Here is a 21,593-nt window from a genome sequence, read left to right as displayed (position 1 = left end):
GTTTTTTGGGGCCTTTAGGGTGGGCGAGCTGGTTAGCCAGTCAAAATTGGTACAAGGGGGCATGAGGGCCTCGGATGTGGGGTGGGCCCCGGAGGGGGTTACACTGTGGCTCAGAAGGTCCAAGACGGACCAGAGTGGCAAGGGCAAGGCGGTTCAAGTGTTCCCGATTGAGGGGTCGGACCTGTGCCCAGTTGGGCTGGTGCGGGACTACCTGGATATCCGTCCGGAGGTGGGGGGCACCTTTTTGGTACACGAAAATGGGTCCCGCTGTCACGATATCAATTTCTGGCGGGGTTCAGAAAATGTCTGGGGGAGTTGGGCCTCATTGCAAAGGAATTCTCGGCTCATTCGTTTAGGATCGGGGCGGCTACGGAGGCAGCAAGGAATGGGCTGGGTGATGAAGCAATAAAGCGGATAGGAAGGTGGGAGTCGAGGAGGTTTCGTTTATATGTAAGGCCACAGCTGGTGGCGAGGTTGTTTTGAGGGACTGTGGGAGCAGGGGTTGTTAAAAAAAAAAAAAAAAATAGAGTTACATAGGGGATCAGTGACTGTTCACAATGGTTTGGTTAGCTCCGTTTTTGGGGTGCATGCGTGTTGCTATGGGCATGTTGGTGATATGTATTTTGCTTAATGTCTTTCAGGTACTGGGCCGGTTTTGGTCTGGATAATGGGCCATTCCTATGTGCATTGGGGGGGTCAAGCGAGCGGATATGCGACCGGACGGTCGACAGCTGGGGATACCGAGACAGGAGGCGAGCGTACATTGGTTGGGGGTCCCAGGGATGCTATGGAGCAGAGTGGTGCCGGAAGTGCACAAATTTGCGCGTTGGGACAGGCCACCAGATGTGCTTGTTCTTCATGCCGGGGGTAACGATCTTGGAGTCAGATCGATGTTGGATGTCGCACGTGACATCAAATTCGATTTTCAACGGATCCGGATGTCCTTCCCGGATACGATCGTGGTTTGGTCGGACATGGTGGCCAGGACATCATGGAGGATGGCTAGGTCAGTGGAGGGGGTGAACAGGGCTCGCAGGAAGATTAACAGAAATGTTGGACGGTTCGTGATTAGGAACGGGGGGCTAGTGATTCGGCACCCGGAATTGGAAGTGGACACGTGGCGGTACCTCAGGAGTGATGGTGTTCACCTCACGGACGTGGGGATCGACATGTGGGTGTTGGGGTTGCAGGACGGGGTACAGCAAGCACTAAGGGTGTGGAGGTGCGCCCAAAGGTAAGGCGTTACCTTTGGGTGCTGGTGGCGGGTGTTTTGGACTTTGCAGGAGAAGAAATTACCCCAAAGATGGATGCCATTACCCAGCGGTGGTATGGGTTCTGAAGGGGTTTCTAGTTGCCAGTCTACTAATGTAGCTGGAATGTTGGTGAATGGGGGCACTGCGGTCAATGGTCATCTTTGAGCCAGCTCATCGGCTTGAGGCCTATGACCAGAGGTTAGGACCGCAGTGCCAAAAAGTGTTACAATGTTTACAAGGTTAAAATGTTTAAAAAAGTTAGTGGTTAATGGGTCCTGCAAAGTCCAGCACCATTTAGGATAGGTCTTATTCTCTCGTCTCCCGTTTTTTCAGGGGGGGGGGGCGGCGGAGCCGCTTCCCTGGGACAGTCGGCCGGAAAGAAAAAGGGGGTTTGTTGGCAGTTCAATGAGGGCAGCTGCAAGTTCGGAGGGTCCTGACGATACAAGCATGAGTGCTCCGGGTGTGGGGGTAATCACCCCTATTCCCAGGGCCAGATTAAGAACATCATGGGCCTGGTGCTGAGGATTTTGGTGGGGCCTTTTAGGCTGCATTCACACCTCCGCGACAAGTAACGCCGCGTACGCGGCGTATTTTGCCCCAAATAGTGTAACTTTTTTTTTACAAATCCTTCCTATTGCTTTGTATGGCCGAACGCCAATGCCGCCTGAAAAAAAGGGTCCGGGACTTTTTTTCATGCCGCAGGTGTACGGCGTCTATGAGATGTGAACCATCTCATAGACAGCAATGGGAATTCTCCCCTCCAGCGGCACGAGCGGTCGGCGTCGGGCGTTTTGTCGCGGAGGTGTGAATGGGGTGTAATAAATAATAAATAAATGCGTGGGAATGACATGAACGCAGCCCAGCCAAGGCAAGTGACCAAAGGCACAGAACCCAGAAGGAAGACCGGGTGAAGATGGAAGAGCCCGGGCCCCGCCTGATTCATCGCAGCACTGGAGGGCTCAGTCTGAAAATTTAAGTGTACACTAATGTGCTAATATGCTGTGCATACTTGTACATTGTGGCATAACCTACCCCAGGGCCTCTAAAAAGTAGTAATGTCAGGAAAGTTTACTACCGCTTTATTATCACAGGATCCCAGGAGCCTCTCATGGGGCCCCTTACTGACCCGGTGGACGGTGGTCCTTGGGCAACATTTGCCAACATTTAAAAAATATTTTCAGGGCCACTTTTTTATATAAGTGCTATATTTAGAGTAGCTGAGATCCCCGATGTTCCTCTATACATCATAGTAGTAATCACAAAATTAAATGAGTACTAATAATGGGGCAGAACAAATATGAGAACTGATATTTCCTTTAGTTGAACTAACAAAAGTGTGTCCATTCTAGAGCTGGTAACATTGAGGATATTCAGTATAATTTTAAAGAACTGTTTTTGTGGGTAAGCGACATAGGGGAGGAGTATGGACGGTATATAAGTGGGAAGTATGTGCAGGTGAGGGAGAGGAATGTGGAGGGTCTAACAGTGGGCACTATGTACAGGAGAGGAGTACACAGGGTACGGAAAAAAAGCACTATGTACAGGAGAGGAGTGTGAAGGGTATGACAATGGGCAGTATGTACAGGAAGAGTGAGGGGGTATGACAGAGGGTAGTACGTACCAGAAAGAAGTGTGGAGGGTATGATGGGGCAGTATGTACAGGAGAGGAGTGTGGAGGGTATGACAGTGGGCAGTATGTACAGGAGAGGAATGTAGACGGTATGATAGTGAGCTCTATGTATATGAGAGGAGTGTGGAGGGTATGACAGTGAACACTATGTATAGGAGAGGAGTGTGGAGGGTATGACAGTGGGCACTATGTATAGGAGAGGAGTGTGGAGGGTATGACAGTGAGCAGTATGTACAGGAGAGGAGTGTGGAGGGTGCGACAGTGGGCACTAAGTACAGGAGAGAAGTGTATGACAGCAGGCACTATGTACAGGAGAGGAGTGTGAAGGGTATGACAGTGGGCGCTATGTATAGGAGAGGAGTGTGGAGGGTATGACAGTGGGCACTATGTACAGGAGAGGAGTGTGTAGGGTATGACAGTGGGTACTATGTATAGGAGAGAAGTGTGGAGAGTATGACAGTGGGCACTTTGTACAGGAGAGGAGTGTGGAGAGTATGACAGTGAGCACTATGTACAGGAGTGGAAGGATATTTAGGGACTGAGTAGTGGTTAAGCGGGTCATACATAGATTGAAATTACGCCAAATATGCAGAGACAGGCCATAGTCAATCTATGTATGGGCTAGCTGGTTTTACACAAGTCAATCTATTAATCAACTTGAGTACAACCAGCCTGTTTTTTTTTCTTAAAACAATCAGTGCTGCCAGCTAAAGTTAGCAACACTGATCATTGTACGCACTGGCAGAACACAATAACACTGCAGGAGTGATTCCCCCATCCACAGGTCAGCAGGTGAGAGGGTGTGTGGGGACAGGCTGGGGAGAGATACTAGTCAGTGGCTGGGTAGGCACTGGTAGTATCAGAGCCAGATACACACAGGTTACATATGCCATGATCGTTAGAGCGAGAACAATAATTCTAGTACTAGACCTCCTCTGTAACTCTAAACATGTAACCTAAAAAAATGTAAAGCATCGCTTAGGATACCAAAAAAAATTGTGCTAACTTAACTAACTAACTGTTTTTTTAATGAATGAAACATTTTCTTCCAAAAAAACATGTTTGAAAAATTGCTGCGCAAATACCGTGCTAGAGCTGCACAATTAATCGTTAAAAAAATCGTGATCTCGATTCAACCCCCCTGATGATCTTCAATGCAGAGTTTGCTGATTCTTTCATATAACAAGTGGAGAGACTTTCAGCTGTCAAAAGAAAATATCCGGGCAGTCTGCCAAGTTTTTAACAGGAAACATTGTAACTGACACTTCCTTCTTAGATCAAAGGGATACACTTCTGTGTGTAAAGAACAAATCTGGGCAGTCTGCGAAGTTTGTAAACAAAATGAAACATTGTAACTAACTAACATTGTAACTAAATTTAACCACTTAAAGTCCAACACTTGTTTCTTAAGTTAAAAAGCAATATTATTTGCTAGAAAATTACTTGGAACCGTCAAACATTATATATATTTTAGCAGAGACTCTAGGGAATACAATGGCTATTGCTGCAATATGTTATGTCACACTGCATTTTCCCACTTCAATGAATAATAAAAACAAAACATTGAAGTTAGCCCATTTTTTGTTTGTTTTGTTTTAATGTGAAAGATGATGTTACGCCGCAACAATCGTGAGAGAATCGTGATCTATCTTCTAAGCAAAAAAATTGCAATTCTCATTTTAGCCAGAATCGTGCAGCTCTGTACCGTGCAACATAAAAAGTGCAAAGACCACCATAGAGTAATTTTCTAGCAAAAAACAAATGATGATTTTTACATGTAGTAGAGAAGTGTCAGAATTGGCCTGGGTGGCAAGGGGTTAATTACCATGAGTAATATACAAATAATTATTATAAGCCCTGTGATCCTATCAGTCTGCTGTAGTGTGTCAGCTTGTATTTATATTGGCCGCTCTGAATGTAGCTTCTGACAGGCTGTGCAAGCAGGTCCGTATCTCCGGAACCATAAATGATAGCCGTCCCATATTTTAACCAGTTGTGGGGTAGCTCTTCCCATGCCTACCCCCAAATGTGGGGTTTCTGTGACCTCTGGTCATCGAGCTACAACCCCCCAAATTCGATCTTAAAAAAAAAAAAATTCTTAAAAAAAAAAAATATATATATATTTTTTTTTTTTTTTTTGGGCAAATGGGCCTTTCTTGAGAAAGGGGCCTGGAGCTGCAGCTCCATCAGCCCCATTGTTAATCCGGCCCTGCCTCTTCCCGCTGCTTCAAGCAGGGCAAGGGCCGTTCCGGGGATTCTTCAGGCAAGAGGGAGTACCCCGGTGATGGTGAAAAGGATGCTACCGTTTCTCGGTAGGTATCCCGACAGAGCGGCGGCTCGGCTCCTGGAGGAGGGTTTTGCAGTAGGTTTCCATATCCCTTGTACTTTGTCGGTGGTTCCCCCAATGTCCAAAAACTTGCGTTCTGCACTTCGGCATCCAGACGTGGTTTCTGAGAAACTACGAAAGGAGGTCGGGCTGGGCCGTATGGGGGGCCCGTTTGAGTCCCCCCCTTTGGAGGGTCTGGTGGTGTCTCCGTTGGGGGTGGTACCGAAGAAGGAGCCAAACAAGTTTAGGCTCATTCACCACCTCTCCTTTCCAAAGGGGGGGTCGGTTAATGATGCTATTAGTGCGGAGGATTGTTCAGTGTGTTACACATCGTTTGATGCGGCAGTGGGTTGGGTCAGGCGGTACGGTCGGGGGGCATTGATGGCCAAGTTGGACATCGAGGCGGCCTTCTGGCTGTTGCCGGTTCACCCGGACAGCTTCAGGTTCTTGGGGTGTCACTGGAAAGGGGAGTTCTATGTGGATAAGTGCCTGCCCATGGGATGCTCGGTATCCTGTGCATTGTTCGAACAATTCAGTTCCTTTTTGGAATGGGTGGTTCGAGATGTGGCTGGGGTAAATTCAGTTATCCATTATCTGGATGACTTCCTCTGCATTGGCCCGGCGGGGTCGCGGATTTGCGCGGTGTTGTTGGCCACGCTAGAACACATAGCGGAACGTTTTGGGGTGCCACTGGCGCCCGAAAAGACGGAAGGGCCTAGGTCAGTCATCCAATTTTTGGGCATAGTCATCGATTCTGATGCAATGGAATGCAGGTTGCCGACGGACAAGTTGGAGGGCCTCAAGGCGGAGGTTAAGGGTATGATTGGGGTGCATAAGGTGCAACTTCGAGCTCTGCAGTCGCTCTTGGGTAAGCTAAATTTTGCCTGCAGGATCCTCCCGATGGGGAGAATTTTTTGTCGACGGCTGTCGGCAAGCACGGCGGGGGTTAGGTTGCCCAATCATTACGTGCGGCTGGTTAGAGAACATAGGGAGGACCTGATGGTTTGGCACTCCTTTTTAGAGGCTTTTAACGGCAGGGCCCTGTGGATGTCCGGCCCGGTCAGCAACTTTGATCTGGAGCTGTATACTGATGCGGCCGGGGGATCAGGGTTTGGGGCATTCTTTCAAGGAAAGTGGAGTGTCTGCGGGATTCACAAAAAATTTGGTGCTGCTGGAACTGTTTCCAGTGGTGCTGGCGGTCGAGTTGTGGGGCACGTCTTTCCGGGATCGGAAGGTGCGCTTCCATGGGGATAACCTGGGGGTGGTACAAGTGATCAATCGAGTGACGGCGTCCTCTCCCCCGGTTATTCGTCTCCTGAGACACCTGGTGCTTTGTTGTCTACAGTTGAATGTTTTTGTATATGCGGTGCATTTACCTGGTGTGGACAATGTCGTGGCTGACGCTTTGTCTCGGTTTCAGTGGGACAGGTTTCGGGAGTTGGTTCCGGAGGCGGAGGAACAGGGGGTCCCCTGTCCGGAGTGGCTGTGGCAGATTCCGCTGGAATCATCTCCAATTGGATTAGACGGTCTGTGAGTGAGGGTACATGGGCGGCCTATGAAAAGGTATGGTTGGAGTGGCAGAATCTGGTGAGGGAGACGGAGGTGACCCTTTCGGGACCAGAGGTAAGGGTACTGGTATTGTACTTCTTGTCCAGGAACATGGAGGCGGGTGTGTCACAGTCGGTGCTAGATAAGAAAATGGCTGGGCTGGCATTTCTGTTCAAGTGGCAGGGGTGGCCGGATTTCACGAAAGACTTTTGGGTGCGTCAAGCTCTCAAGGGGTACAGAAAGCAGGGGCGGCGGCCGGATTCACGCTGCCCAGTGTCTTTCGTCATTTTAAGAGGTCTTATGGACAAGTTGGGGACGGTGTGTTCGTCCGGGTACGAAGTTTCATTGTTCCACGCAGCATTCGCGCTGGCGTTTTTTTGGGGCCTTTAGGGTGGGCGAGCTGGTTAGCCAGTCAAAATTGGTACAAGGGGGCATGAGGGCCTCGGATGTGGGGTGGGCCCCGGAGGGGGTTACACTGTGGCTCAGAAGGTCCAAGACGGACCAGAGTGGCAAGGGCAAGGCGGTTCAAGTGTTCCCGATTGAGGGGTCGGACCTGTGCCCAGTTGGGCTGGTGCGGGACTACCTGGATATCCGTCCGGAGGTGGGGGGCACCTTTTTGGTACACGAAAATGGGTCCCGCTGTCACGATATCAATTTGTGGCGGGGTTCAGAAAATGTCTGGGGGAGTTGGGCCTCATTGCAAAGGAATTCTCGGCTCATTCGTATAGGATCGGGGCGGCTACGGAGGCAGCAAGGAATGGGCTGGGTGACGAAGCAATAAAGCGGATAGGAAGGTGGGAGTCGAGGAGGTTTCGTTTATATGTAAGGCCACAGCTGGTGGCGAGGTTGTTTTGAGGGACTGTGGGAGCAGGGGTTGTTAAAAAAAAAAAAAAAAAATAGAGTTACATAGGGGATCAGTGACTGTTCACAATGGTTTGGTTAGCTCCGTTTTTGGGGTGCATGCGTGTTGCTATGGGCATGTTGGTGATATGTATTTTGCTTAATGTCTTTCAGGTACTGGGCCGGTTTTGGTCTGGATAATGGGCCATTCCTATGTGCATTGGGGGGGTCAAGCGAGCGGATATGCGACCGGACGGTCGACAGCTGGGGATACCGAGACAGGAGGCGAGCGTACATTGGTTGGGGGTCCCAGGGATGCTATGGAGCAGAGTGGTGCCGGAAGTGCACAAATTTGCGCGTTGGGACAGGCCACCAGATGTGCTTGTTCTTCATGCCGGGGGTAACGATCTTGGAGTCAGATCGATGTTGGATGTCGCACGTGACATCAAATTCGATTTTCAATGGATCCGGATGTCCTTCCCGGATACGATCGTGGTTTGGTCGGACATGGTGGCCAGGACATCATGGAGGATGGCTAGGTCAGTGGAGGGGGTGAACAGGGCTCGCAGGAAGATTAACAGAAATGTTGGACGGTTCGTGATTAGGAACGGGGGGCTAGTGATTCGGCACCCGGAATTGGAAGTGGACACGTGGCGGTACCTCAGGAGTGATGGTGTTCACCTCACGGACGTGGGGATCGACATGTGGGTGTTGGGGTTGCAGGACGGGGTACAGCAAGCACTGAGGGTGTGGAGGTGCGCCCAAAGGTAAGGCGTTACCTTTGGGTGCTGGTGGCGGGTGTTTTGGACTTTGCAGGAGAAGAAATTACCCCAAAGATGGATGCCATTACCCAGCGGTGGTATGGGTTCTGAAGGGGTTTCTAGTTGCCAGTCTACTAATGTAGCTGGAATGTTGGTGAATGGGGGCACTGCGGTCAATGGTCATCTTTGAGCCAGCTCATCGGCTTGAGGCCTATGACCAGAGGTTAGGACCGCAGTGCCAAAAAGTGTTACAATGTTTACAAGGTTAAAATGTTTAAAAAAGTTAGTGGTTAATGGGTCCTGCAAAGTCCAGCACCATTTAGGATAGGTCTTATTCTCTCAGGAAGTATGTGTTTGCATGTGTTATTTATTATTTGAAGATTATTTAAAATAAAGGAGGCTGCTACGGCCAGTTTTTACTCCAAAATTAAGTAGTGGTCTCATTATTTATTAATGGTTTAAGGTGGGGGGTATTAACTGTAAGGGGTCTTAGCGGTCAGGGTATATTCTGGTATACCATAGTCATGGAAAGCCCAGCTTTCTCAGACAAACCTCTGCCATTTCCCAACATGCAAGGTGCTCATGGACTCAGGCACACCATTCAGCAGCATTAAGTATACTGATGCCATTGCAAAGCTACAGGAAGAATTTGATGACAGGTTTGTGGACTTCAAGACACACACAGCCACTTTCCAAATGTTTGCTGACCCCTTCTCCTTCAATGTGGAAGATGCACCCCCTGTGCTTCAAATGGAGCTAATTGATCTGCAGTGCAATTCTGAACTCAAAGCTAAGTTCAGGGATATAAGTTAGAAGGCTGGCCGCAGGCGGGAGGAGTCTGAGGGTATTTAAGACTCCCTCCCTGTCAGGGCTGGGTCGCCGTAGGTTTTGGGGTAGGAGGGGGTGTGTCATGTCAGCGTCAGCAGACGCCATTCAGCCGTCGGCTTTGGAGGAGGGAGGGGTCGTCCGCCCGCCCGCTCATGGCGGCTCCACGTGTTCTGACCCACCAGCTTCTCCCTGGGCGAGTACCAGGCGATATGGGGGGAGCGGGAGCCACCTTCCACTCTGGGCTATCTGCGGGCTCACATGGGGGAGCACTGCAATTCTCCGGGTACACGAGGGGGGGCCATCCAACCTCCCTCCCACTCCTCCGGGCACACACCGGCGTGTGGCGGGGGCCGTCCGCTCTTCCTCCCTGTCAGGTCTCAACTCACACTGAGGGAGGGGGGGGGCCGGCCGGCAAGCCGTCCATCCATCCCCTTACCATGCACCACAGGTCTGTTTAGAGGTTGTTTCCTTCCCCCGGGGTTCCACATCTTCCCACCCTACCTTCCTGTCTGTCGATCTAACCGGTCAGCCCCCCTTCTCCCGCCGCCGGCGGTCACGTGTGTTCTCCGGTGCTCGGCCGGGTCCTCCTCTCGCACTGCCCGATTGTTTGTCCACGCGCTCCCCGAGTAGCATGGGGGGGACTTCTGCGTGTGACGTCAGTGCCGACACGTGCTGCCGGAGTCACACGCTCCGGCGGCCGATGTCTGCAGCAGAGCGGGAGTTGCTTCATCCCTCCTCACGGCTCGGGGGTTCGCTCCTCGCTCTGCGGTAGAGGTTTGCAGGGGGAGCGTGTGCCTTGCTCTTGGTAACTGGGGGGTGCTTGGCTCAGTGGTTGTGGGGGTCCCCCGGGGGGGGGGGGGGTAGTACGAGGTCCGCTTGTCCTAGGGGATACTGAGGGGGGGAGGGGTAGGATCTGTGACAGCCTGCTCTGGCCATACAGCATTCTATCTTCATGTACATTCCTTGCGATACACATGTGCATATAGACTTCATACTTCACATCCAGCTCTGTATTCACTACTGTCAATATGTTATGCTTCTCCCCCTGTCTCAGGTTTCTGGTTGCTTTAATGTTTTTCATGCCTTCATGTTTCTCATGCGACATTGTTTCTCATGCGACTACTGCGACATTGTTTCTCATGCGACATTGTTTCTCATGCGACATTGTTTCTCATGCGACATTGTTTTTCATGCGACATTGTTTCTCACGCGACATTGTTTCTCACGCGACATTGTGTCTCACGCGACATTGTGTCTCACGCGACATTGTTTCTCATGCGACTACTGCGACATTGTTTCTCATGCGACTACGTTTCTCATGCGATTTCGTGTCTCATGGTATTTTCTCATGCGGTCACGTTTCTCATGCGATTTTTTGTGTCATGGTATTTTCTCATGCGGTTACGTTTCTCATGCGATTTTCTCATGCGGTTACGTTTCTCATGAGATTTAGTGTCTCATGGTATTTTCTCATGTGGTTACGTTTCTCATGGTATTTTCTCATGCGGTTACGTTTCTCATGCGTTTTGTCATGCCGTTACGGTTCTCATGCAATCACGTTTCACATGGTATTTCTCATGCGTTGTTTTTGGCATTTCATGCGATTTTGTGTCTCATGCGATTTTGTCTCTCATGCAGTTTTGTCATGCGATCGTCTTTCACATGGTAGTTTCTCATGCGATTACGGTTCTCATGCGATTACGTTTCATGGTAGTTGCTCATGCGTTACGATTCCCATGCAATTACGGTTCTCACGGGGGGGTACATTCATGTCTGCCATTACGTTTCTGTCCTTGGTTTCGGTTTTTGCGTTGCTATCCCTGGTTTTTGCCATTACGTTTCTGTCCCTGGTTTCATGATGTTCTCATGCTTTGACGTTTCTCATGCGATGACGTTTCTCATGCAATGACGTTTCTCATGCAATGACGTTTCTCATGCAATGACGTTTCTCATGGTGGTTGCTCATGCGATGACGTTTCTCATGCATTCAAGTGGCTCATGTCATTTTCGCATACGTTACGGTTCGCATGGTAGTCAGTCATTCGGTGACGTTTCTCATGGTAGTCGCTCATGCTTTTACATAGCTAGTATCAGGCCTTTCTGCCCCCAGGTTTGCTGTCATAGTGTTCAGGCCGCACGATTTCTGTTTCAACATGTGTCTTTTTACATATATGCCTAATGTCGATCTAACCGGTCAGCCCCCCTTCTCCCGCCGCCGGCGGTCACGTGTGTTCTCCGGTGCTCGGCCGGGTCCTCCTCTCGCACTGCCCGATTGTTTGTCCACGCGCTCCCCGAGTAGCATGGGGGGGACTTCTGCGTGTGACGTCAGTGCCGACATGTGCTGCCGGAGTCACACGCTCCGGCGGCCGATGTCTGCAGCAGAGCGGGAGTTGCTTCATCCCTCCTCACGGCTCGGGGGTTCGCTCCTCGCTCTGCGGTAGAGGTTTGCAGGGGGAGCGTGTGCCTTGCTCTTGGTAACTGGGGGGTGCTTGGCTCAGTGGTTGTGGGGGTCCCCCGGGGGGGGGGGGGGGGTAGTACGAGGTCCGCTTGTCCTAGGGGATACTGAGGGGGGGAGGGGTAGGATCTGTGACAGCCTGCTCTGGCCATACAGCATTCTATCTTCATGTACATTCCTTGCGATACACATGTGCATATAGACTTCATACTTCACATCCAGCTCTGTATTCACTACTGTCAATATGTTATGCTTCTCCCCCTGTCTCAGGTTTCTGGTTGCTTTAATGTTTTTCATGCCTTCATGTTTCTCATGCGACATTGTTTCTCATGCGACTACTGCGACATTGTTTCTCATGCGACATTGTTTCTCATGCGACATTGTTTCTCATGCGACATTGTTTTTCATGCGACATTGTTTCTCACGCGACATTGTTTCTCACGCGACATTGTGTCTCACGCGACATTGTGTCTCACGCGACATTGTTTCTCATGCGACTACTGCGACATTGTTTCTCATGCGACTACGTTTCTCATGCGATTTCGTGTCTCATGGTATTTTCTCATGCGGTCACGTTTCTCATGCGATTTTTTGTGTCATGGTATTTTCTCATGCGGTTACGTTTCTCATGCGATTTTCTCATGCGGTTACGTTTCTCATGAGATTTAGTGTCTCATGGTATTTTCTCATGTGGTTACGTTTCTCATGGTATTTTCTCATGCGGTTACGTTTCTCATGCGTTTTGTCATGCCGTTACGGTTCTCATGCGATCACGTTTCACATGGTATTTCTCATGCGTTGTTTTTGGCATTTCATGCGATTTTGTGTCTCATGCGATTTTGTCTCTCATGCAGTTTTGTCATGCGATCGTCTTTCACATGGTAGTTTCTCATGCGATTACGGTTCTCATGCGATTACGTTTCATGGTAGTTGCTCATGCGTTACGGTTCCCATGCAATTACGGTTCTCACGGGGGGGTACATTCATGTCTGCCATTACGTTTCTGTCCCTGGTTTCGGTTTTTGCGTTGCTATCCCTGGTTTTTGCCATTACGTTTCTGTCCCTGGTTTCATGATGTTCTCATGCTTTGACGTTTCTCATGCGATGACGTTTCTCATGCGATGACGTTTCTCATGCAATGACGTTTCTCATGCAATGACGTTTCTCATGGTGGTTGCTCATGCGATGACGTTTCTCATGCATTCAAGTGGCTCATGTCATTTTCGCATACGTTACGGTTCGCATGGTAGTCAGTCATTCGGTGACGTTTCTCATGGTAGTCGCTCATGCTTTTACATAGCTAGTATCAGGCCTTTCTGCCCCCAGGTTTGCTGTCATAGTGTTCGGGCCGCACGATTTCTGTTTCAACATGTGTCTTTTTACATATATGCCTCAGTGTTGCAGGCGCAGCTTTCTCTCATACCATTTATGCCCAGGTTTCTGCCAGATTTTGCCTCAGCGTTCCAGGCTGGGGTTTCTGTCAGACCATTCTGCCTCAGATTTTGTCATTACGTTTGCCCCAGGTTTTGCTGTCATAGCGTTTCTGGCCCAGGTTTTCGGTCATAGCGTTTCTGGCCCAGGGTTTCGGTCATAGGGTTTCTGCCCCAGGTTTTTTCGGTCATAGGGTTTCTGCCCCAGGGTTTCTGCCCTAGGGTTTCGGTCATAGGGTTTCTGCCCCAGGATTTTCGGTCATAGGGTTTCTGCCCCAGGGTTTCGGTCATAGGGTTTCTGCCCCAGGGTTTCGGTCATAGGGTTTCTGCCCCAGGGTTTCGGTCATAGGGTTTCTGCCCCAGGGTTTCGGTCATAGGGTTTCTGCCCCAGGTTTCGGTCTTTGGGTTTCTGCCCTAGGGTTTCGGTCATAGGGTTTCTGCCCCAGGTTTCGGTTTTAAGGTTTCTGCCCTAGGGTTTCGGTCATAGGGTTTCTGCCCCAGGTTTTCGGTCATAGGGTTTCTGCCCCAGGGTTTCGGTCATAGGGTTTCTGCCCCAAGGTTTTGGTCATAGGGTTTTTTCTGCCCCAGGGTTTCGGTCTTAGGGTTTCTGCCCCAGGTTTGCGGTCACAGGGTTTCTGCCCCTGGTTTTCTGTCTTAGCGTTTCTGCCATAGCTTTCTGCCCACGTTTTCTGTCTTGACACTACGGCCCCTACGCTTTCTGTCTGGGCACGGCGGCCACCCGCGCTTTTTGTCTGGGCACTACGGCCCCCCACGTTTTCTGTCTGGGCACTACGGCCCCCCACGTTTTCTGTCTGGGCACTACGGCCCCCATGTTTTCTGTCTGGGCACTTCGACCCCCATGTTTTGTCTTATTTCTGTTTGTCATTGCGTTTCTGTCTCAGCTTTTCAGGCTCAGTGTCGCTCTCATACTATTTATGCCCCAGGTTTTTGTTTTTGTCCTATTTATTTTTGCCGCAGCATTCAGGTTCAGCGGGTCTCCCATACCATTTCTGCCCCGGGTTTTGCCATAAGTTTTCAGTCTCGGCATTACTGTTGCTCCCACGTTTTCTGTCCCCCTTAATTTTTGTCATAACATTTCTGCCCCCATGATTTCTGTTTTAGCGTTGCTGCTCCACGATTCCTGTCTGTGTTTGTTTGTCTTGGCGTTGTCGTTTCCGTGGTGTCCATGTCTCATTGTACTTTGTACACGTTGCATCTGGGTTGAGTGGCTAGTGCTTACATCTCAGGATCTGTCATGTCTTCAGATTCTTACGGGCTGAGGTTTCGTTTTTAATTGATTGTTGACCACAATCTTCTCGCCTGTATACCATACGTCATACGTGCACGTTCATTCATACACCTATACGAGTACTCACCACCGTCCGTGGGTACACTAGCCTTGAGTGTTCAGTTAAATTGCCTGTCTCTGCGCGGCAGGTTACTCAGGCTCACTTGCCAGTCACACTGGGTGGGGGTGTCATCGGGGTCATTCATGCGCAGCGGTCTTGATGTTCTGCTCATATAGGTAGGTTCATAGGGTGTTGTTGTTGCATGTCTGTCTTCTGTTTTGTCTAGGTTGTGTCTGCGCTCCCCCAATTTCTGCTCTTCTTCCAGTTCGGCCGGCCATGTCATCATCCCTTTGGGTCCGGTCTAGCAGACCTGGTTTAGGGCTGTGTCATGGGTGTTCCTTGTCGGAGGTGGTGGTGGAATCTCCCATCCCCGATTCTCTGACGTCCCTTCTCTGGGTACTTTCAGTCGAGTCTATCAGGTAGGAACGGGTTTTGTGTGTCGACATGGTTCCATGTTAGGTTGTTGCTGCCGCAGCGCATGGGCCTCGTCCTTCTGCTCCGTCAACGTATCCATTAGGTATCCAGCACTTCAGGCTCCTGTCAGTTGTCAATTTTTGCAACTCACCCGCTCACTTTCCATATCAAGTATGGGTAGGCCAGGGGTTGGGGGGTTTCCTCACGGAGCTAAGTCTGGCGTCCGGTGGTAGTATTCATTGTTAGGCATGCTTGCAGGGGCGTCTCGGGCCAGTTCTGGTTCAGTTGCCCCTAAGTATCCTCGTATCATTAACGCTTCAGGCTTTCGGCTGGGTTGTCGCAGGCAGCAGGCTCGAACCAATCTATCTTGCTGCTTTACTCTTGGTCGCTCATCTACCCCTATCCACCTAAATATGGGTCTTTTTGCCCACTTTCAGGCGTACCTACGGCGGGCCAAAGGCACACTCCAGGCCATTGGTTATTAGGGTTATCGCATCCCTTACTCGAAGACTTGAAGACTCTGATTACAAGTTAGAAGGCTGGCCGCAGGCCAGCCTGTATTTGTGGGAGGAGTCTGAGGGTATTTAAGACTCCCTCCCTGTCAGGGCTGGGTCGCCGTACCACCCATTCCCTCAGCTTTCTTATATTCTCATTGTACTTTTTCTTATTCAGGGTATGCCCACTTTCAGGCGTACCTACGGCGGGCCAAAGGCACACTCCAGGCCATTGGTTATTAGGGTTATCGCATCCCTTACTCGAAGACTTGAAGACTCTGATTACAAATGGAAAAACAGACAAGCTTGGACAATTTATGAGAGAATTGCCCACCAACTTTCCTGAGATTTCCAGGATGTTCAAGCAGATCATGTGCCTTTTTGGGAGTACCTATCTGTGTGAAAAGCTCTTCTCCACCATGAACTTTAATAAGTCAAAGTACAGGGCCAAACTTACAGATGAGCATCTTCAAGCCATATTGAGGGTGTCGGTTGCTTCCTCACTCAAGCCAAATGTTGCTGAGCTGTGTAGGAGGAAGCGCTGCCAGGTCTCTGGCAACAAGAAGTAGGAGGTAAGAGAAACCTATGTTCTTTACAACCGTTAATATTTAGAACTATTATTAAGATTGCATCAGTTGTACATTTTAGAATTTTGGTCCAATACTTGATGCGGCCCAGCCTCACCCAGCCTCTACCTCCAGTGGCCCCCAGATAATTTGAGTTTGAGACCCCTGCTTTAAAGTGATGGGGTTAGGATCTGCTATTTTTGATTGTGGATGGGGAGGAATTAGAATGCTGTGAAGAGTAGCATTCGATTCAAGTATTAGAGCTTATTCACACTAGAAGCCGTACTGCGCACATGGCTGCTGGTGTGCGCTAGGAGGAATGGTGACAATGCGCTTGCAGTGTTTACTTTCGTTTTAGTTATTAAAATGCCACTTGTAACATTTTAGTAAAGTTTAAGTTCTAGAGCGACAGGGCAAAAAGGATGCAGTGGGTTGTTTTTCAATGCTGCACTGAAAAAAGTATTTCTTTTTTTAGCACACTCCACCACATTGCAGTGGGCGCAGGAGGTGCGCTGTCGGTATAGCCCCCGCTAGCAGCCGAAAAAGGGTTAATACCGCTCGCAATGCACCTCTGAAGAAGCGCATTGCCGGCCGTATTACTGCGGTTTCCCATTGATTGGGGATGGAGCGGTAAACATACAGCTTCAAAGATGCGGCTAGCAGGACTTTTGGAGCGGTCCTGCTAGCGCACCGCTTCAGTGTGAAAGCCTTCGGACTTCAGGGCAGGGCATGATTTTTTCAAGAGGTATAGCAGCAATATTTTTAGCGCTAAACCGCCTGAAAAACGTGTCCAGTGTGAAAGGGGCCTTAAGTATGTGTCTGAAATCAGGAAGTGGCTGCATACATACAGAACTACAGGCTTAGATAATATGGTCACATTCTTCAGTGTAAGAAATCCATACAGCATGGGATGAGGACACTAAGCATATAACGGCAACTGTGCTATAGGTAGAAGGGGAGCAGGGAGTTATCCCTTTTTTGATTTGCAAATGCAAAATAGATCCAGAGGGTTCCAGAAACCATTTGTGGCCTGCCACTGATTGGTGGGTATATACAGTGGGGCAAAAAAGTATTTAGTCAGCCACCAATTTTGCAAGTTCTCCCACCTAAAAAGATGAGATGCCTGTAATTGTCATTATAGGTATACCTCAACTATGAGAGAAAAAATGTGGAAACAAATCCAAAGAATTTATTTGCAAATTATGGTGGAAAATAAGTATTTGGTCAATATCAAAAGTTCACCTCAATACTTTGTTATATATCCTTTGTTAGCAATGACAGAGGTCAAACGTATTCTGTATGTCTTCACAAGGTTGTCACACACTGTTGCTGGTATGTTGGCCCATTCCTCCATGCAGATCTCCTCTAGAGCAGTTATGTTTTGGGGTTGTCGCTGGGCAACACAGACTTTCAACTCCCTCCAAAGGTTTACTATGGGGTTGAGATCTGGAGAGGTTAGGCCACTCCAGGACTTTGAAATGCTTCTTACGAAGCCACTCCTTCCTTGCCCGGGTGGTGTGTTTGGGATCATTGTCATGCTGAAAAACCCAGCCACGTTTCATCTTCAATGCCCTTGCTGATGGGAGGAGGTTTGCACTCAAAATGTCATGATACATGGCCCCATTCATTCTTTCATGTACACGAATCAGTCGTCCTGTTCCCTTTGCAGAGAAACAGCCCCAAAGCATGATGTTGCCACCCCCATGCTTCACAGTAGGTATGGTGTTCTTTGGTTGCAACTCAGCATTCTCTCTCCTCCAAACACGACGAGTTGTGTTTCTTCCAAACAGTTCTACTTTGGTTTCATCTGACCATATGACATTCTCCCAATCCTCTTCTGGATTATCCAAATTCTCTCTAGCAAACCTCAGAAGGGCCCGGACATGTACTGGCTTAAGCAGGGGGACACGTCTGGCACTGCAGGATCTGAGTCCCTGGCAGCGTAGTGTGTTACTGATGGTAGCCTTTGTTACGTTGGTCCCAGCTCTCTGCAGGTCATTCACTAGTTCCCCCCATGTGGTTCTGGGATTTTTTCTCACCGTTCTTGTGATCATTTTGACCCCACAGGGTGAGATCTTGCGTGGAGCCCCAGATCGAGGGAGATTTTCAATGGTCTTGTATGTCTTCCATTTTCTAATTATTGCTTTGTCTTCCCAGCCTGGTGCAGGTCTACAATTTTGTTTCTGGTGTCCTTCAATTGCCTGTAAGTCTGTAATGGTGGCATTCTGACTACCACTGTAAGGGGGAATTCTTCCTACTGACCACCAATATAAGGGTGAAGTTCTTCCTACTTACCACCAATGTGAGGGGCCATTTCCCTATTGATCACTCTTGGTTCCACATGACCTGATAATTATTTTAGGGGTTCCTCTGAGGCAAGAAGGTTGAGAAAGGATGCTCTAAGATGTCAGCACATGCAAACGTTTCAACCTGCTGTGCTTCCCTTCTGAATACTGGATAGTTGACTAAAAATTCTAGTTTTTTTTTTATCAGTTCCTATGCGTGGGTCTCAAAATATTTCTCAAATTTTCCGACAACAAAATTCCGATCGTATGTGGACAATTTTGACGCACAAAATTCCACGCATGCTCTGAATCAAGTACGAAACTCAAGCGCTCGGTCTGGTAAAACTAGCGTTTGTAATGGAGATAGCACATTCGTCACGCTGTAACAGACTTAAAAACACGAGGCTGAAAAGCGCAAATCATCTCTCACCAAACTTCTACTAACACGACTGGTATTGAACCTCCCTTTAATAGTGCCGTCGTACCTATTGTACGTCACCGCGTTCTTGGCGTTCAGAATTTCCGACAACATTTGTGCAACTGTGTGTATGCAAGACAAGTTTGAGCCAACATCCGTCGAAATTTCCGATCGTCTGTACGCGGCATTACTCTCACTATTCTTATTTTTGGTTTTAAATTTCATCACATTTCCAACCAGGAGAAAATATTGGCCCAGATTCTCAAAGAAGTTACGCCAGCGTATCTCAAGATGCGCAGCGTAAGTGTAAATATGCGCCGTCGTATCAATGCGCCGTACCTACAGAACCAGATACGCCTGAAAATAGGCTTCTTCCGATCGGCGTAACTTTTGTACGTCAGCGTAGCGTAGGCGCATATTTACGCCGATAGCATCCTGCGCTCCCATTGATTTCCTATTCAAATATGCAAATGAGGGAGATGCGCAGATTCCCGAACGTACGACCGCCCGACGCAGGCTACGCGCGGTGCGCGTAAGCTGTACGTCTGGCCTAAACTTGCCCCTCATAAAGCAGGGGCAACTTTGCACCAGACGTGTGCAGGTCAGCTGGAGAGCAGCTTCAGCATCACCGTTACGGACGAGCTGAGCAACCACACTTGCAGGACAAGACTTCTGTATGCCAACATGCCAGGGGCAGGCATGGTCATAGCACTACTAGTGTGTGCCCAGACGCGTAGAAGGAGGAGGAGGGCACGGGAGAGGATATACCGAACGCGCATAAACATCTTTGGCATGGGGGATTCAGAGGTGTATCGCATATTCGGGTTCAACACTGATGCCATCCAGGAAATAGCCACAACCCTGCATGATGACATCACCAGCAAGACACACCGCTCACATGCAGTGCAGCCACTGGTCAAGGCACTGGCAACACTGCATTATCTCGCCAGTGAATCTTTTCAGCGTACAAGTGGAGTTGTGGCTGGGATGTCACAAACCAGCATGAGCAGATGTGTGCACCAGGTTGTCCCCGCAATCCTCAGACACATGTCCCACCACATCGTCAGACCCACCCAGGAGCATCTGCGGAATAAGGCAAGGGCAGATTTTGTCAGAATTGCAGGATTCCAACGCACCGTGGGGGCCATTGGTTGCACACATGTGGCACTACAGCCCCCCCCCCCCGTGACACAGAGTACATATACCGCAATCGTAAGCACTGGCATTCCATCAACGTACAAGTGATAGTTGATGCCCAAGGCCTCATATGGCACGTCCGTGCCAAACACCCAGGATCCAGCCACGACAGCTACATCCCAACAGAGTTTGAACAGAATGTGTATGGGGACAGCTGGCTGGTTGGTGAGTGACATGGGAGTCAGGCATGATTGTCCGCCCCCATGATGCAGACATCACGAGGGGCACATGCATGGCTAACATCCTCCTGTCTTTTCCCTTCCAGGTGACTCTGCATATGCATTTGGACCCCATCTCATTCCGGAATCCCCAAACCCCAGGAGAGGAAAACTACAATGCTGCACACATACGTACCCGTGGAGTGGTGGAACGCACCTTTGGCATCCTGAAGTCCCGTTTCCGATGCCTGGATAAGTCTGGGGGGACCCTGTTGTATTCCCCAAACTTTGTGTGCCAGATCATCGGGGCATGTTGCATTCTGCACAACTTTGCCGAGAGAAAGGGCCTGGAGATTGACATACGTGATGACCTGACCCCCGAACCAGACAATCCCCCCCTAACCAAGGATACCCCATCTGCTGAGGGAACAGCAGTCAGGAGATGCCTCGTGGAACGTATCTTTACACGTTAAACACACACATTCATCATGGCACAAGGAGAATGCACGCATGCACACCACTGTGGTCCCTAGTACACACACCACACATCCTCATCACATTGGATTAGCCCAAGTACACCGCATGGGACTTGGGAGCAGCAACGCCGCGCCAAGGCTCCAATAATGTTGCTGGACATTCATACCACATTCACACGGCCAAGGGTGACACCCCCCCCACATTCACACACCAGTCACACTAATCTGCACGCCTCACCGTGTGCATTATTAACAAAATAAAAACTCTTCACCAGAGCAAAATATAAATAATAAAACTCTTCACCAGAGCAAAAAATAAATAATACAAATCTTCACCAGAGCAAAATAAACAAAAAATAAATTAATTAATTTCCCTGGCTGCTGCCACGCCCACGGCCACGGCTCCGCAACTGCCTGGTTGACGGTGGGGAGGGGGGGGACATCAGGTGGAGTAGCATCCACCATGGTTGGAGGCCTGCCTTCTAATGCCACCGCAATACGCCTCAGAAGGCTGTTGGTCTCGGTCTGCACCTGGACAATGGCAGCTGTGTGGCCCTGGACAGTCTCATTCAGGGTCCGCACCTCTACCACAAGGGTAGCCGTGGTGGTCAGGAGATCCCCCAAGCAGGATATGATTGCTGTGGTATTGGCTGCCACGTCCTGCAGACCATCCGTTATGTGTATCCTGTCGCCAAGGCTGTTGGCCACTCTACGCAGGTCCTGGGCCATCTCACCCATAAGGCAGGTCTGTGTGTCCTGGGCAGTGGTCAGGGTCACAGGCAGGAATTCCGGTACCCCCCTGGTTTTCCTGGTTGCCTTCCTGGGCCCACGAGAGGCTTCAGGCCTGGCATAGGGGGAGGGATTTGAGGGAGTGGGTGGGTTGGGGATGGAGCCAGAGGGACTTGAGGGAGTGGGGGGGTGGGGATGGAGCCAGAGGGACTGGAGGATTGGAGGCTTGACTGCCGGGAAGGACCAGCTGAGTTGGACGACTCCTCCTGGTATACTGACACCTCCTCCCCCAAATGCTCCGCATCCTCTTGAATGACCTCCTCACTGGAGGTCTGGCCACCACTCCCCTCCACCAATGCCACTTGGCTTCCCTGGGGGTCAGGGGCATCATCATCATCAGAGGAAGAGGGTGTGGGACGGGCAGGGGCACCAGATG

General features: G+C 49.8%; 1 protein-coding gene across 1 annotated transcript; it reads left to right on the top strand.

Annotated features, from left to right (window-relative positions):
* Positions 1–8,888: 8,888 nt before the first annotated feature.
* Positions 8,889–15,897, top strand: LOC120920074 (general transcription factor II-I repeat domain-containing protein 2A-like). Its single transcript, XM_040331988.1, has 2 exons — positions 8,889–9,166; positions 15,617–15,897. The coding sequence occupies exons 1-2, from the start codon at positions 8,941–8,943 to the stop codon at positions 15,895–15,897; spliced, it is 507 nt and encodes a 168-aa protein (XP_040187922.1). The 5' UTR covers positions 8,889–8,940.
* The last annotated feature ends 5,696 nt before the right edge of the window (positions 15,898–21,593 follow it).

The sequence above is a fragment of the Rana temporaria genome, chromosome 13 (genome assembly GCF_905171775.1).
Source record: "Rana temporaria chromosome 13, aRanTem1.1, whole genome shotgun sequence".
In the NCBI taxonomy this organism is placed as follows: Eukaryota; Metazoa; Chordata; class Amphibia; order Anura; family Ranidae; genus Rana; species Rana temporaria.
The sequence above is the reverse complement of the archived record's forward strand: the minus strand, read 5'-3'. Positions and strand labels throughout refer to the sequence as shown.